Below are 16436 nucleotides of genomic sequence, written 5' to 3'. Positions count from 1 at the left end.
CCCCGAGCGAGGCCGCAGGAAGAGCCACCAGCAGGGAGGTGGCCCTGCTGCCGCCACACAGCGTTCCGTCTTCATAAACAGAACTGAACGTCAACATCTGCGATAAATCACAGTGAAAACAAGAAAACAAACGAGACAATGATGCACAAAAACAAACCAAAATCCAGTAACGCAAACTGAATCCCCCGTGCAGTTGGCTGGAGGCCGTCTCAGAGCGTGAGCTACAGACGCTCCTCGCTCCTCGTTAGTCCTACTTAATTTCCTTTTGTTCTCTTCAATTATAGAAGCCGGCGGCGGCGCAGGGGCGGAGGAGGGAGCCAGGGACCAGGTGAAGACCGAGCAGAAGACGCCGCACGTGCTGCTGACACCTGCTGAGCCTGGGTGCCCTCGCCGCCTGCGGGGAGGCGGGACCACAGAGCCCCCGGTCGGACGGGGAGGCCGGGGAGGCCGCGGGGAGGCGGGACCGCAGAGCCCCCGGTCGGACGGGGAGGCCGCGGGGAGGCGGGACCGCAGAGCCCCCGGTCGGACGGGGAGGCCGAGGGGAGGCGGGACCGCAGAGCCTCCGGTCAGACGGGGAGACCAAACCAGGACTCAGGGGGCGCGACCGTCCTGGAGGCGGCAGGCTGAGCGCACGGCCTGACCCCCCTCTGCTGGGACGTTGCCGCGGCCGGAGCATGTCTGTCACTTGTCTCCTGCCTGTGAGACACAGCGAGGCCAGGGGCGCAGGACCAGGCCTTCGGGGTCTGGGGCCCAGCTGCTCCACCTGCTGCCCCAGTTTCCTCACACTGAGAAGGGGGACAGTGGGTGACCACGGGGTCACAAAGAGCAGACGCGGCTGAGCGACTGAGCGGAACTCCATCAGACGACCACCGCAAAGGTTCCATGGGCTCCTCCTCACTAAGAGCCTGGACCAGCCTCTGGGTGAGTCTCCATCAGCCTCAACCCCCGCGGAGCGGGAGGGGCTGCCTGTCGCCCCGGGACCCCCTCACCACAGCCGCTCCGGGGTTGGGGGGTGGCCAGCCCGTGAGGGTGGGGCGGCTACCGGAGCCCGGAGCGGGCATGAAGTCTGGAGCCGAGGGCCTGGAGCCACCAGGGCAGAGGGGGCCGGGGTGGTCAGGCTGGAGCAGGGTGAGGCGTGAGGAAGCTGTGTTCCAGAAAGGTCCACCATGGAGGCCTGGCTTTGATCCCAGCTCCGAGGGACGGATGGCATTGCTCCCGCCCGCCCTGCCCAAGCCAGACCGCACGGCGCTAGTCCAGGCCCCCCTCACAGGCCCGCACTCAGCACCCACAGCACCTGCTCAACCCACGGGCCCCGGCTCAGGACAGCCTGGACCCCAGGGCCCCCGGGCTCGGCACAGAAGGTGAGCGGGCTTGGCCAGGCAGCGTCCGCCCTCCCGTGTGGGGCGAGGCCCCGGGAATGGTCCTGCCCTCCTGTGCGGGGTGAGGCCCGGGAGGGTCCCGCCTCAGACCAGGAGATCTCTCAGACCTGAGAGATCAGGATGGACCATGACCGAGGAGAAGCCGGACGCGTCCCGACAGGCTAGAAGGGGTGGGCAAGAGGACCAGGGCTTCCCGGGCGGCTTGGTGGGCAGAGAGTCCGCCCGCAATGCAGGAAAGTGCAGGAGATGCGGGTTCCATCCTAGGGTCAGGAAGAGCCCCTGGAGGAGGGCACAGCCCACCACCCCCTGTGACCCTGAGGAGGTTCTGCAGTCACCACAAAACGAAGGCTGAAACCCTCCCTGCCCATGCTGACTCCTCACCAGGCAGAACTGGGGAGTCTTATGTGCATCTCGATGCTGAGTCCTGAGGCAGGGTCTATAATTCTCCCCATTTTAGAGGTGGGGAAACTGACGCAGTCGGTAGTGGAGCCAGGCTCCCGAACCCACACCAGCCAGCCCGGCTCCCGAACCCACACCGACCCACCGTCTAAGCCCAGTGAGACCACGGCAGGGGCAGCAGGCAACGCCTCTCACAGTCCCCACTGGGCAGAGCTTCCCCCAGCCCCGCGGCCAGGCTCGCTAAGGCCATCACATGCCCGACCATGTTCACCCTCAACTCCGGGCACCAGCCCAACCCTCTGCCCGCGTGATCCCTCCTGCCCGAGCGTCCAGTCTCCACTGTACTAAGGCCCAGCCCGAGGCCTGGCATCCCGCAGGTCCATCCACGGCTCGCTGAGTCTTTGCCAAATCCCAGGGCATTGGACAACTGCTCCTATGGTGTCTCCTCCCCTGATTCTGCAGCAGGGCTCAGCGGGGAGAATAACCTCGGGGGACCAGGGGTGGACACGGAAGAGCTACGTGGAGGGGGGACAGCCTCTGACAGCCAGAGATGCTGGGGGACAGGGCTCAGAGGGCAGAGAGCTGCCGTCCACCCCACTGCCCTCCCGCCCGCCCGCCTCAGGCCCCAGTCTCTTCTCCCGCCATCACCCCCGCCCATCCCGCCTTCCCTCCACCGTCTCCCTGTTCTCCCTCCACGGATTCCTAGAACCTGTTCCCTCGGCCAACAACTTCAAACTATTGTTTTTAAACCATGAAATCCTTCCCTCAACCTGCATCTTTCAGGACAAGGGTAGACTGACTGTTAGAAGAAAGCCCTGAGATCTTGGTGAGAAGAAGGGGAGCTAGACCCCAGCCCCTAAGCCCCCCGAGCCCCGCCGGCATCCTCCAGGTGGGTCCCCACAGCCCCAGACCCGAGGGCAGAGGCCACAACCACGGCCAGGAGCCCCTTCCGACCCCTCGGTGCCCTCCTAGGAAGGAAGCCCCCACAGGGTCACACTCCATCCTCCAAAAGCGGCCTGGAAGGAAGTCCCTCTGAGCATCTAACCTCAGTCCTTCATGCTGCTAGAAAACACTTGCACTCCTTTGGACATTCTTAGTGTTGGAGCCTCCGGTGAAGTCCCCACAACCTTTAGAAAATCGATTTCTTAAGTTTCACCTGCCAACTTTTAATTAAAGCAAAAAGAACAGGATGACAACAATAAACGATGACAGACACATTTAAAAAAAAAATTAAAACTGCGGAACTGAGACAACTCCGCAGAGCAAGAGGCCCCCTGACCCAAAAGCCTGAGGGGCCTGAACACCAGGGTCCGGGCCTCGGAGGCCCCCGGACGCCCGCGGGCTGAGTGGCTCTTTCCGCCCCTCAAGCCGATTTGCATGCCATTACCCAAAAAGCCCTGCGCCTGAATTTCGCTTTTGCAAATTCCCACCCGTTTCATGTCATAAATAAGATAGGAGACAGAAAACTATTACAGCCCAGTGATGCATTATTCATGCCGCGTCACACTGTTATGATAGATTTACAACAGCTAATACATGCAAACTAAGTTTGGGCAGTAAACGTGAAAATCACGGGTGGGGAAGGTGGGTGGGTGTGGGGATGGGCAGGGAAGTCTGGAGGGTGCTGGTCCAAGAAGCCGGAGAAGTTTCTTTGCTGCCGTGCCTTGGTATCCACAGCCAGCACCCGGGTGCCGGGGAGGCAGACGGACAGGCAGCGCTGGAGCCCCAGGAGGCCGGAGAGCCGGCAGCACGCACATGGGGAAGCGCCTTCCGCTGGCCGACTGTCCCGCCCACCCGCACCCTCAGATCCACCCCAGACGGAGCCCACCCCCCTGAGAGAGATGCCCTCGGCCTGGGCTCCCTGGCATCCGGCGGCTCAGGCTCTGTGCTTCCGACGCAGGGGGCGCAGGTTCAACCCCAGCTGGGGAAGATCCCACAGGCCACACGGCATGGCCAAAAAAGTTAAAAAAAAAAAAAGGATAAGAAACGTCTGCTGTCTTCACACCCTTCACCGAGCACGCGTCAGCCTGCTCCCGGCCCCAGGAACGTGGGGGGGGGGCTGTGGGAGCCCACCAGATGTGGGCTGGCCCCACGGGGCTCCATCCGGTTAAGCTCCCACTAACCGTCCCCCTAAAGTCAGGCGCTGCGGAGCAGAGGGGCCCGCTGCGGTGCTGCGGCTGCAGGTCACGAGGTGTGACCCAGTGCCCGTGAAAGGGCGGGAGGGGGAGGTCCAGACAGGCTTCTGGGGGGCGGTGGGGGGTCGGAGCCTAATGGGAGAGCCCCACGGGGCGGGAGCCACGCCCGGGCCCAACCTGACACAAGGCGCCCTGCGTTCCGGCACGTTCCGGGCAGGGCCGGGGGAGCCTGTTCTGCTGCAGTGGCCCCCAGGAGGGAGCCGCCAAGGCGGGCACGGGGCAGGTCGGGGGGGACGCAGCCGCCGCTGCCGAGCCCCTCTGCCCTGCGCTGGCGGCCACTGTCGAGCGGGACCCAGCCCTGCCCGCCTGCAGACCCTCTGCCCAGGGCTCCTCCCCAGCGCGTCCAGTGTGGCCTCCCCCACCCGATCCGCTTCCTCTGAGGCCCAACTCTTCCCAGGGCGCTTTCCCAACTGGCCCCAGAACCCCAAGCCTCCTCCCACCCAGATTTTCAACACCTGGCCCCAAAGAACATGTAAGGCAGCGGGCAGCCGCCCTGCCGACCCGCCCTGGGTCAGGGGCGGTTTCGCAAACGCCCAGCCCTGACTGAGAGGCGGGCGGCCATGGGACTTCCCTGGGGCCCAGTGCCTAGGACTCTGCGCTGCCAGTGCGGCGGGCATGGGTTCGATCCCTGGTCAGGGAACTAAGATCCTGCCGAGAAAAAAACAACAAAAAAAGACCAGGCCCCGCCCTGTCTTCATCTGTTCACGGCCAGGTGGGTGCAGAGAGACAACAGCCACCTGGGAGACGGCTGCAGACGGTGACCAATGCTCTGGGGACAGTGAGGCCGCTGGCGTGTGCAGACCCTGATCGGGGGGGAGGTGACAGAGGAGGGGGCCGCCGAGCCGAGGTGGGGGGGGCGGGGGGGGACGGGAAGGAGCCGCCCGAGGGACAGCCCGCGGGTACGGAGTTCCTGCCCCAGGCAGGGGAAGAGCAAGAGCGCAGGCAGAGGCCTGGCAGGGGAAGGAGCCTGGCACGTTCAGAGGGCGGCAGAGGGGCCAGCTGGGCCTGGAGCGGAGGCCAGAGACCCCCGCCCTCCAGTGGGCATCCCCCTCGGCACAAGGGGCCCTGCCAGCCCCGACCCAGGAAACCCACCCAGGAAACCCACCCGCGGCTCAGGCCCTTCTCCGGCGCCCCGCCCATCACACCTCCACCTTCCCCTGAGCTGGGGAGGGAGACCCCGCCCTGCCCCGCTGCCCCGACCACGCCGGCTGGGTGGAGGGCGCCCCACAAGCTTCAGGCCTCCTGTCCCCATTCTTTTTTTTTTTTTTTAATTAAGATGCAACAGTCATCCCACAGCCCGCTTCCCCTCCAGCGATCAGTTAAAATGAACTCCAGACGACTGGATTAGACTTTGAAGGTGGCAATCGAGATAATGAACACGGAGGATGCGGTGTTGACACAGGCCCTGGTGAGCTACATTATTATTTAACAGGCCTCACCGAGGCCTCCGCGGGGATCAAGGGGCTGAACAAGCAGTTGGGGGGCGAGCAGAGAGCCCAGAGACGGGCGGGCCCCACGCACGGTCACCAGCTCTGCAGGGTCAGGGCGGCCGCGGAGGCCAGCGGGCCTAATGGGGGCGGCAGCCCAGGGCCGCTCCCGGGAGCCCCCCACCCACACAGCCGGGCCTGCCTGAGCCAGTGGCCCCCCCTCCCCACCCCCAAGCCCCCCCCACCACTGTCTCCATCAGGCCCGCTCACCTGCCCCGCCCAGACCTCCCCTGCTCCCGCCCCTCCTCCCTGGTCTGGAAGCCCTCTCTCCTCCCCTGGGCCCCCACAGGGCCTGGGCCTGCCCCCCACGGTTCTTCCCTCCCTGGGCCAGCGTTGACCATCCTGGGCCTGCTCCGAGCTCCTGAAGAGCTGAGACGAGGTCTCACTCCAGTCCACCCCTCCAGCCCTCTCTCTGCACGAAGCCCTGCCAATCAGGACCCCTCCTACCCATCCTCCGTGACTGTTGGCTCAGGGCGCCTGCTACGGGAGCCAGACAGACGCTGGGAAACGAGCAGGTCCATCCTCGGCCCAGAAGATGTGTTGGTGGAAAAAGTAGTAAGAGGTTACAGAAAGACCGAAATAAACTTTTTGGCGAACACGGCACTTAAACAGATGACACTGCCCGAAACTTACATGCGATAGAGACTGTGGCGGACAGTGTGGCCCAGGGAGACCGCCCCTCTGCCCCCAGCGGCCGACCCGGGGCTTCAGAGCAGACTCAGAGGCGGACGCCCGGGCTCCCATCCCACCTCCGCATCCTTCTGGCTGTGTGACTTTGGGCGATCACTGAACCTCTCTGGGCCTCTGTTCACTTACCAGTAAATTACGAACAATAAAAGTACCCAGCTCACAGGGTGGTTTGAGGATTAAGTGGGCTAAGACACGTAAAACGCTTAACCCCAGGCCGGGTCCATGCTAAGCACTCAGTGTGTGTTGGTTATTATTTTACTTCCTGGTGGTGGAGAAATTGCAGAAAGTGCCTCAGTGTTGACAAAATCTCTAAATGAACCCCCCAAGTCCTCATTCGGGCCAGAGATGGGCAACCACACCCAGGACCGCCAGGACCCTCCCAGGCCCCCTGGCGTGGAAGATCTCCAGCCCCCACGGGGCTCCTGGTCCTGGGGAAGGGTCTGGCACAACGCCCTTCTAGGCGGAGGCGTGCCCCGCGGTGAGGACGTGCCTGAGCCCTGGGGACCGGGGCAGCCTGGACAGCAGGCCAGCCCAGAGGCCAGTCCTCCGGCCGGGCGCACGGAGCCCCCGGCTGGGTCCGGCGGTCTCTAGCAGCAGCCAGACGGCCGTCCCGGAGCCCAGTGCGGAGGTGGGTCGGCCTCCTCTTCTCTGAGCAGCGGCGGAGCGAGGCTCTATTAAGTATGCATGGCGGTCTCCTCGTTACTGTGTGGAGGATGGTGTGTGCTGAAGGCAAACTGCCCGCCCTGCGCCCCCACAAACTTTTCCATTTCCAGGCTCCCTCTCGCCCTGCCGTGGGGCCTCCTCAGCCGCCCCTTCCTCCATCCCGCCTCCCCCCACCCAGGGCCCACCCGATGCCCCCGTGCATGCAGAGCAGGACAAGGGCCACACTGAGCCCTTCTTAAGAGCGGGGGGTCCAAGCTCATCTTAAATCATCGCAGCCTCGCGCTGGAGCGTGTGGCCCCTCCGCCCTGGGGACCGCAGGGTTCCCGGAGCTGAGCTGAGGGCTGGGCAGGACGGTGCGGCCGCTGGCGAGGAGTGGGATCGGGGGAGGGCAGGCAGGGTCACGCCTGGGCCCTGTCCTTCCCTTGGTCCATCTGTCTCAAGCTCCTGGGACAGCTGTCGGCAGAAGGGGGCCTCCCAGCCAACGAAGCGAGGGGATGGCAGACCCGCGATGCGGACACACACCCCACCCCACCCACACCAGCGACTCCAAAGGAGCGGCTTGACTTCCCGAAGAAATCACACATCTGGCGGGAAGGATGCAAGTTAGGCAGTCACAACACTAACGAGGCCCATCCACCAAGGCCCTAAGCTGGGCCCCTGCTGCTGCTGCTGCTAAGTCGCTTCAGTCGTGTCCGACTCTGTGCGACCCCATAGATGGCAACCCACCAGGCTCCCCCGTCCCTGGGATTCTCCAGGCAAGAACGCTGGAGGGGGCTGCCATTTCCCCAGGCCCAGGAAAAACCCGGGAAGACACTGGGCGTGGCATGGGGACAGCAGGGGTCTGCTTGGGGGGGCTGCAGGGGGTACTCATCCTTCTTCCGCCCAAACGCCTTGAGACCCAAGCCCATCAGTGACCCTGAGCGCCCAGGGAGCCAGCTCCCCCGGTCAGCTTCCTCCCAGAAGGCTGAGGTGAGAGGCCCCGGAAGGCAGTGACGGGGCAGGGCTGGGAAGGGGGTCTGGGGCTGCAGCCAGTCAGGGCCCCCCATCCCCACCCATCTGCCAGGGAGAAGGAGGACCAGGAAATCCAGAAGCAGAGGAGGGGCGGCCCCTCCCTGGCCCCTCCCAGAGCCCGCCCCCTCTGCCAGGCCTGCCCCAGCAGGGAGGCCAAAGGTCCCCGGTGCCACGGTGCAAGCCTATGGGGGGGAGGGCTGTTCAAGCAGCCCCGAAAGGGGGGGGCAGGCCACGTTTCACCGTGAGCCCCCCGACGCTTCTCAAAACCTGATGGCACCTGCACACCCAAACCCTCTGGTTCTGCCCGCGCGCGGCCTCTCACCGCTGTCCAAGGTGCTGGGGGCAAACCCACCCCACCTGCCTTCCCAGCGCCCCGAAGGGCCGCTACCCAAACACCTCCCTGGCCAGGACTGGGGCCCCCGAGCATCATCTCACACAGAGGTGAAGGGACCCCGGGGAAAGGGCAGGAAAACGTGTGTGCTCACAGGGCCAGCACCAGGAGGCTGAGCCGGGAAGGCGCAGATGTGAAGGCTGAGCCTCAAGCTTCAACAGAGGCGGGGAGTCAGCACTGGGACCCTGAGGCTCAACCCGGGTCTCGGGGCTCACCCTCAGCTCCCCAGGCTCAGGGTCTGCATCTGCCAAACCAGGACCTGTCATCCGGGATCCAGCCCAGACTGCCTGGCTGCTGAAGAAGCTGAGGCAGGACCGAGGGGGCGAGGAAGAAGGTCCTTGCAGGAAGGCAGCAGGGTCAGGCTCAGGCTCCCCCGGGGCCTGGTGGCCAAGCTGGTAACCCAAGCAAATCAAGTAACAGGGATCGTCACCAAAATACCCCGCAGGGAGCCAGGCAGCATGGAGCCTGGGCTGCGGCGAAGGGGGTGGGCAGGGCTGCTGGTCACCGACAGGAGAGGGTCCAGGCCGGGCCAGGGAGGACCCCCAGACGAGGCCCGCATAGCAGCGGCTGAGGATCAGGCAGCGCTCACGACGGGACGAGGCAGGAGCCCGGTGCTGGCCGAGCGCCCCTTCCCCGTGGGGTCCACAGTGGCTAAAGAGCCCGGCGCCCCGAGTGCCGGCATCCACACCGGCTGCTCCCTCAGCACAGCCCGGTCCCTGAGTGAGCTGGAGGCAGGAGAGGCAGCCCCAGAGAGCGGGTTTTCAGGCCTCTAGCCAGGGTGTGGCTCCTCACACACTGTGCTCCCTGGGGGCACAGGGACCCCAGCCCCAGCTCCTCAGGGAGCAGCAGACACGACGGAGGAGTGAGCCCACTGCCCAGCAGGGTGGGGACCCTTCCCTCTCGGCAGCCCTGAGGGAGCGTGTCGGGGGAGGCAGGGGGCGGCCACATGGGGATCCCGCCCCCCGTGCAGCCCAGGAAACCCTGACGACCCCGAGACGCCCCTGGGAGCCCAGGGCAGCGCCCGGCAGGGTGTGCGAGGGGTCAGCAGAGGGGACGCCTAGAGACGGCCCCCTGGGGCCACGAGCCACGAGGCAGGGCCGGTACCTGAGTCTGCAAGCTGGTGGCGTCCAGGACGGTGACCCGGGGCCCACAGCTGGCCCACACGGCCTCCTCCAGGCTCAGCAGGGCTCGGACGGGCCCCGGCCCCACTGGCAGGCACGCGGGCGGACTCTCCAGGTCCCAGGGGATGCTTCCTGCAGGGAGAGGAAGCCGGCAGGTCAGCAGGGGGGCGGCGGGCAGCAGACAGGTCGGGCTCCCCAACCTTCGGGAACCAGGCCCCCGGGGGCCCAGCCCGGCTCCAGGCTCCTCCCGGCCCCGCCCTTGCCCCCCGCCAGCCCCTGCTCTCATCTGTGGTGCCCCCCGCTCCTCCCTCCTCCTCTCCCCTCTCCCATGCTTTCACCCCACACGCACGCCGACTCGCCGGGCCCCGTGCTCAGGGCTACGGAGGCAGAAATAAATCAGACACACACCCTGCCCTCAAGAAAACTCCCCCTGGCCGGCAAGACCAAAAGGTTAATCAACAGTTACCACACAAAGGGCCAGGCCCAAGTGGCCAGGCGGGCACAGACGGCCTTGAGCACCATTAAGAGGGAAAGAACCACCTCTGCACAGGGGAAATCCAGGAAGGCTTCCCGGAAGAGGCCGCATCCAGACAGCCCTGCCAAGAAGGCAGCATGTGGTGGGAAGTGTCCCGGACTGGGTTCTGTGAGCAGCTCACTATGGACCTCGAGAGTCTCTCTCGCCTTCTCAAGGCCTCAGTCTCCCCATCTGGAGAATGGGGAGAGTGCCACCAACAAGACTCTCTCCGAGGACTTTTCAGAGGCCGTAACTTACTGAGACTGTCCTTGCTTCTCACAGACCTTCTCACCCACTCCAAGGCACTCTGTCACCTCTACTGAGATCTCCAATGACGTTCCTCCTCCAGAGATGCCACCACCCCAGGTGTGGAAGGAGGAAGTCCTCATAGGCCATCGGCCCCCAGCCCACGATCCCTGAAGATGGGCAGATGAAGGGACCTGGCCCAGCGTGGAATGACGCCCTCCTCTGCCCGCCCGAGGGATGCTCAGTTCACCCAAGAACAGACCAAGGATTTCCCCTGGCGTGCGAGCAGTGTCCACTGAGACGGGTTTTTCTCTGCAGTCACGCCTGACGCCACACAGAACCCCCCTGGCTGTCCTGTCCTGCCAGGGTGCCAGGTGGGCCCGGAGGGTTGAGCAGGAAGTGGGGCCCACCCCTGAGGGGCGGGCGGTGGAGGGAGGAAGGACAGAGCCTGCTGCTGGGTACCAGGCCCCGGCCCCCCACTGCTCCTCCGCCGGGTCCCTGGAAGGGGTGCAGGGTAGCCCTGGCGCAGGCCGTCCCTCCGAGCCAGCTGCTGGGCGGCGGGACGGGCACCCCTGTCTGCAGAGGAGCCCCCGGACGGCAGAGCAGGTTCCCCCACCACATCCTCCCCTTCTGTGAAACAGGGCCTCCTCTCCCCCTCAGCACCCCCTAAACTTGGAAGACCCCTAGCTCAGCTGAGTCGGGAAACACACATACACACACGCACACCCCGGCACCCCTGCCCGACCAACACACGCCGGGTCCTTTCCAGCGGTGAACGCGGGACGCAGGCTGGGCCGGAGTCCTGGCTGCAGCCTGTCAACCTCTGCAGGTTCTTGGACAAGCGATGCCGCCGCTGGGAACCTCAGTTTCTGGGCTGTAGAGCGGGTGTGATGAGCGCGCCCACGCCTCGCAGATGCAGCCAGGCTCAAAGGAAAGGTGGGGCACGTTTAGCAGAGGGAGAGCGCGGCCGGCTGTCGCCACGTTCTGCTATCCGTGAGCGTGCCGGGCGCTCTCTCCATGAACTGCTTCCTTACCTCGCACCAGCCTGGGGGGAAGATTCTATTCTTTTCCCTCTTTTACAACTGAGAAAACTGAGGCGCAGGGCTGAAAGAACCAGTTCAGACCACGCGGCTGGGCAGGGCCGGCCGCGGGTCAGCCCTGGCCGTTGGCTGTCCCTTGCCTCCAGGCAGCCGCCTGCGCAAGCGTGCGGACCTCACTGGACTCACGCGACGGCAGGGACGCGGGGAACCCCTGGATGTCTGCGCAGACACCCCAGGCGGGGGTGTGCCGGCCAGCCAGGGCCGGAACTCAGCTGACCCTGGTCCCCATTCCTGGCTGCTCTCTCAGGTTCCTAGAGTTTCCAAACATCTCTGAGCCCAGGGCTGGAGTCCAGGAGGGAAGAGGGACCACAGGCGCCCGGGCCTCCACCGCAGACCGTGGCCCCCCCAGGAAACCAGAGCCACAGAAAGGCGGTGCTCTGAGCGCCCCCCAGCAGCCAGAAGCCGGAACGCCCGCCACCCGGGCCGGTGAGGAAGGCAGCGGTCAGACACTCTGGAACCGCGCCCCGACAGCGGACACACACGCTCTGCCCTGGGAGCAGCATCGCCCCCGAGCCCCCGTACACTCTGCCCCCCAGGAGCAGCGCCTGCCTGGGGGAGGGGGAAGCGTCTGATACCCCTGAGGGTCACACGTGTCCTGACCACCCTTCCACTTGCTGGTATCTCCTAAGAGACCTGGCTTCAGGACAGAATGATTAACCGATAAAAAGTAATAACACCAGGGAGGGTCGAGAGGGAGGGGACTTGCATATGTTTACAGCTGATTCACGTTGTTGTCTGGCAGAAACCAACACATTATAGTTTCCAATTAAATTAATTAATCCTCCAATTAAAAATGCTTCTAAAAAAATTTAATAATACCAATATCATTATGTCAAAAAGAACACAGGACAGGAATTCCTCGATTCAGGGGCCCACGGTAGGACCCTGGACAAGAGGCTGTCCCTTGCTGGGACTCCGTTTTCCCGCCTGCACCCCAAGGGGATGGAATTCTGCTGAGTCAAGCCTGGCGCCCCCCTGGGTTTGTCTCAGCTCCCTGCGGTGTCCCTGCTGGCTCGGCTGGTAAAGAATCCGCCTGCGATGTGGGAGAGCTGGGTTCAATCCCTGGGTTGGGAAGGTCCCCTGGAGAAGGGAAAGGCCACCCACTCCAGTATCCTGGCCTGGAGAACTCCATGGACTGCACAGTCCACGGGTCGCAAAGAGTCGGACATGACTGAGCAACTTCACTTTCACTTTCACCCCTCGTGGTCAACGGGGTGACAGATGTCACAAGCAGATCACCCTCTCACCCCAGAGTTCTGACCTCTAAGATTCTTCACAGCCTCCACAGGCCGCAAGTCTAAGACTTCAGTCGGGATCAGCGGGCACTCTGGGCAGGGCCAGCCCCCTGCCCACCCCAAGCCTTCTGGGGGGTCCACGACCCTCCCCACTCTCCCCGCCCTCCAGCGGCTGTCCATACACAATTCCAGAACAGGCATGCACACCTCCAAAGTCACACCCGCCCCGGCATGACAGCCCATTTGTCTGGACCTGGACCCACGTGGACGTCTAGTGAATGGAGACCAAGGCCCTGTCACAGCAAAGGCAACTTCGAGAGGCAGGCGTCCCTCCCGCTGCGCACTGCAGGCAGAAAGCCCAGCGGGGTCCTCGGGGGTCTGGGGCCAGAAGGGAGGACACAGACAGAAAGCCACTGAGGTCGAGGGGACCCAAAGGGCGGCCAGTACCCCGGGAGTGATCACAACAGTGACGCTGCTGGTGGGGAGGGAAACGCACGCCTGTCCCCATGCTCCGTGCTGAGCACCTGCGATGCCTGGCCCTGGCGCTCACAGCCACCCTGTGCGGAGGGGTGGGATTCGCGCCCACTTTACAGGTGGGGAAACTGAGGCCCCGAGAGGAGAAGCAGGGACAGGTCCAGTCTCTCACAGTGGGGACCCGATCCCGACAGCCTGACCCCCCAGCCCACCCTCACCCATCCCGTCATCGGGCTCCTCCTGACCCCCCAGCCCACCCTCACCCATCCCGTCATCGGGCTCCTCCTGACCCCTCAGCCCCCCTCACCCATCCCGTCATCGGGCTCCTCCTGACCCCTCAGCCCCCCTCACCCATCCCGTCATCGGGCTCCTCCTGACCCCTCAGCCCCCCTCACCCATCCCGTCATCGGGCTCCTCCTGCCCCCTCAGCCCCCCTCACCCATCCCGTCATCGGGCTCCTCCTGACCCCTCAGCCCCCCTCACCCACCCCGTCATCTGGCTCCTCTGGGGGGCAGCTGTGGCCCCCGCCCCCAGTGGCTAACCAGGGACATTCCTGCAGCCCCACCAGGCCTGGTCAAGTCCCTGTCTCTGCTCAGAGACAGACCAGGAGGGGGAATGGACAGAGGGCACGCAGGCAGCTCTGCCCAAACCCAGGATGGACAGGGACGGGCTCACCTGGCACCTCATGAACGCGTACTTGCTGAGCAAGTGAAGGAAGGAAGGAAGGAAGGAAGGAACGCAGACAAGCAGAGACCCTGAGGGCCGCAGGCTGCCTGCCACGGCCACACTGCTTGGACCCCGAGGCCCCTCCAGCTCCGACAGCCCCGGGCTCCAGGCGGCCCAGTGACCCGAGAGTCCTCACAGTCATCTCACCGCTGCTGGCCGCTTCTCTTCAGTCTCAGCTTCGGGGTCCCGCCCCTTAGAGGGGCTTTGCCAACCAGCCCATCCCGGGCACAGAGGGCCAGGCCCTCACCCAACACCCTGCGCCGCCCCTTGGCACCACCAGCGCCACCTATAACCGTCAGCTTCCTGCGGGCTCGCTCGACTCATCTACAAACCTGTCTTATCTCCCACTGTAAGCCGTGAGGGTGGACTCACGTCCGGTTTGCTGGCCACCACATCCACGGGGCCTAATGGGTGCTCGGTAAACATCTGGGGGACAGACGTCTGCAAGGCAGGACGGCTCCTGGAGCATCTCAATTCCTCCTCCAGGCCAGACGCCAGCCCGCTCTGCCCAGAGCAGCCAAAGCCCCCTGAAAGCTGGAGAGGACTCCAGTCCTGGGAGGAGGACCCTGAGGTTCGGGTCTTGGCTCACCCATGGGGCTCCGCGGAATCCCTTTCCACCCAGAAAGTGAGGGAGTTGGGTCCAATGGTCCCCAGTGGCTCTTCTGGTTCTGAGAAACCCCAGGCTGAAAGTCAGTGCTTAGACCCCATCCCTCAATGGGTTGAACTGTGTCCCCCAAATTCATTCATTGGCGCCTCAACCCCTAGCACCTCAGCACACGACCTTTTTTTGTTTGCTGGTAGGACTGCTGATGGAACTGGTTAAGATGAGGTCACGCTGGAGGAGGGTGGGGCGTGACCCAAGGGGTTCTCTGGACACAGGCTCCCCCAAAGAGAGCCCCACCTGAAGATGGGGGTTATGCTGCCACAAGCCAAGGAACCACCTGAAACCGGGAGACAGGCCTGGAACAGACCCGTCCCCGGCGCCTTCAGGGAGAGCACGGCCCGGCCGACACCCTGCTCTCAAACCCCAGCCTCCAGATGGCAGTCAGTAAATCAGGCTGCTGAAACCACGCGGCCTGCAGTACTTGGTCCTGGAAGCTCCGGCACATGGATACACCCTGCCCACCTCCTCCCAACCAGCACTCCCAAACTGAAGAGTCAGGAGCTAATGGGGAAAGGCCCGAGGCAGCCCATCTGGGGGCTGGGGGGTACGCAGAGCGGGCCAGGCCGGGCGCCCTGACTCCCGCAGGAGCCAGAGGGTGGCCGTTCCTCCAGAAGCCCTGGTGCAGACTGCCGAAGATCTGAGCCCGGCCCGACACTCACACACGGTGTGTCTGACGGTGAGGGGGATCACCTCCCCTCCCTCTACCCCCGTAATTAAAAACTATAAACGCCTTATCAAAAGCTAATTTAAAATACCAACACAGTGCCAAGTGGCAAAAACAAAAAGCTCAGTACAAATATCTGCTTATAAGCTGCAACAGGCTGTGATGACGCAGCAATCAGAGGCGGGGCGGGGCAGGGGCGGGCAGGAAGGCTGAGGCTTCGGCACAGCCTCTGGGGGCGCTGGTCTTGGACCTGCTCCCCTCCACCCCGGCTCCTGTCCTTGGACTGGGAGCTGAGGAAGCCGTGAGGGAGGCGACCGTAGCACTCACATCCCTTCCTGCACCTCAGCATCGGTCTCCGTCCGGAGGCGGCCACTCCCGAGGCTCGTGGTGAGAATTAAAAGAACGCGCCACGTCACCCCGTCCCGGAGCACGGCAGCTCAGACGCCGTCCGCCTTCCCTCCAGACGTCATCGTCTGTGCCATCGACGGCTCGATCGAACAGCGGAGACCGAAGTGCCTGACCCCGCTGGGCACCGCCTGTGCCGGGCTAAGCTTTGCCTTCACTGAAAGGCTCACCCGCTCCTGTACCTATGAGCAGCGGGTGTTACCATCATCCCCATTTTACAGATGAGGAAGCCGAGGCCCACAGGAGCAGCTGCTCACCCGCGGACATGCCTGTCATCAGGGCAGCGCCCAGATGTGAAGCCAGGTCTCCCTGAGCCCAGAGACCCTGTTCCTACGCAGCAGAGTCTCCTGCAATGGGCTGAGCTGTCCGTAGGACAGTGAGCGCCCCGTCCCTTTGGGGCCCCCGATGGGGATCAGGGACCTGCAGTCTCTCCAGCACTTGATTCCCAGACTCTTCGCCGAGCTGCCTCCCTGGTCCTGGGTCTGGCGCTTGGCCGGGGCCCAGGGCGGCTCCCACCACCCCCAGCACCGCATCCTTACCGCTGGTCCGAGGGTAGGCGGCGAGGGTGCCATCCTGCAGGCCGGCCAGCAGGTGGAAGGCGCTGTGTCGCAGGCAGAGCACGGGCTGCAGGCCGGGGCTCCGGCAGGCCGCCAGGCACTGCGTGCCCGTGTCCACGCTGCTGTAAAGCAGGACGCTGCGGGGAGAGGCGGTGACTCACTTAGCCCCCCCGCCCTCCTGGCGAGAGGGCTCCAGCCCCCAGCTCCACCTCCCACCAGCTCAGCCTGCCTCCCGCTGTGTGGCCAGGCCACTGTTCAGACTTCTCCATGGGCTGGGGTCAGAGCCCGCGGAAAACAGGGGTCTCTGGGCACAGCACAGCTGGGGGGCTGGGAGAACGGTTTCCAGGGTCACATCTGAGGGCAAACCCAGCTGACTGTCCCCCTCCAGCTGGCCAGCCTGGACCACTGAGCCTCAGTCCTCTCTGAAAAATGGGGCCGGGCTGCCTACCTCACGGCCACACCAAGGAACAAAGCCCCAGCGTGTGCACTACCCGGATGAACCTTGAAACGTTAGG

General features: G+C 64.4%; 1 protein-coding gene across 11 annotated transcripts in view; it reads right to left on the bottom strand.

Moving 5' to 3' along the window:
- Positions 1-16436, bottom strand: part of ARHGEF10L (Rho guanine nucleotide exchange factor 10 like) — a 153131-nt gene that overhangs the window by 19405 nt on the left and 117290 nt on the right. For all 11 annotated transcript variants that reach the window (XM_043908952.1, XM_043908951.1, XM_043908956.1 and 8 more), the window contains 2 exons: positions 15904-16058; positions 9320-9468 (listed from right to left, as the gene is read on the bottom strand). In XM_043908952.1, the coding sequence (XP_043764887.1) occupies positions 9320-9468; positions 15904-16058 (304 nt within the window). The remainder of the gene's footprint in view (positions 1-9319; positions 9469-15903; positions 16059-16436) is intronic.

This window comes from Cervus elaphus, chromosome 8, assembly GCF_910594005.1.
Source record: "Cervus elaphus chromosome 8, mCerEla1.1, whole genome shotgun sequence".
Lineage (NCBI taxonomy): Eukaryota > Metazoa > Chordata > Mammalia > Artiodactyla > Cervidae > Cervus > Cervus elaphus.
Note: the sequence above shows the minus strand (reverse complement) of the source record. Positions and strands in the feature narration are given on the sequence as shown.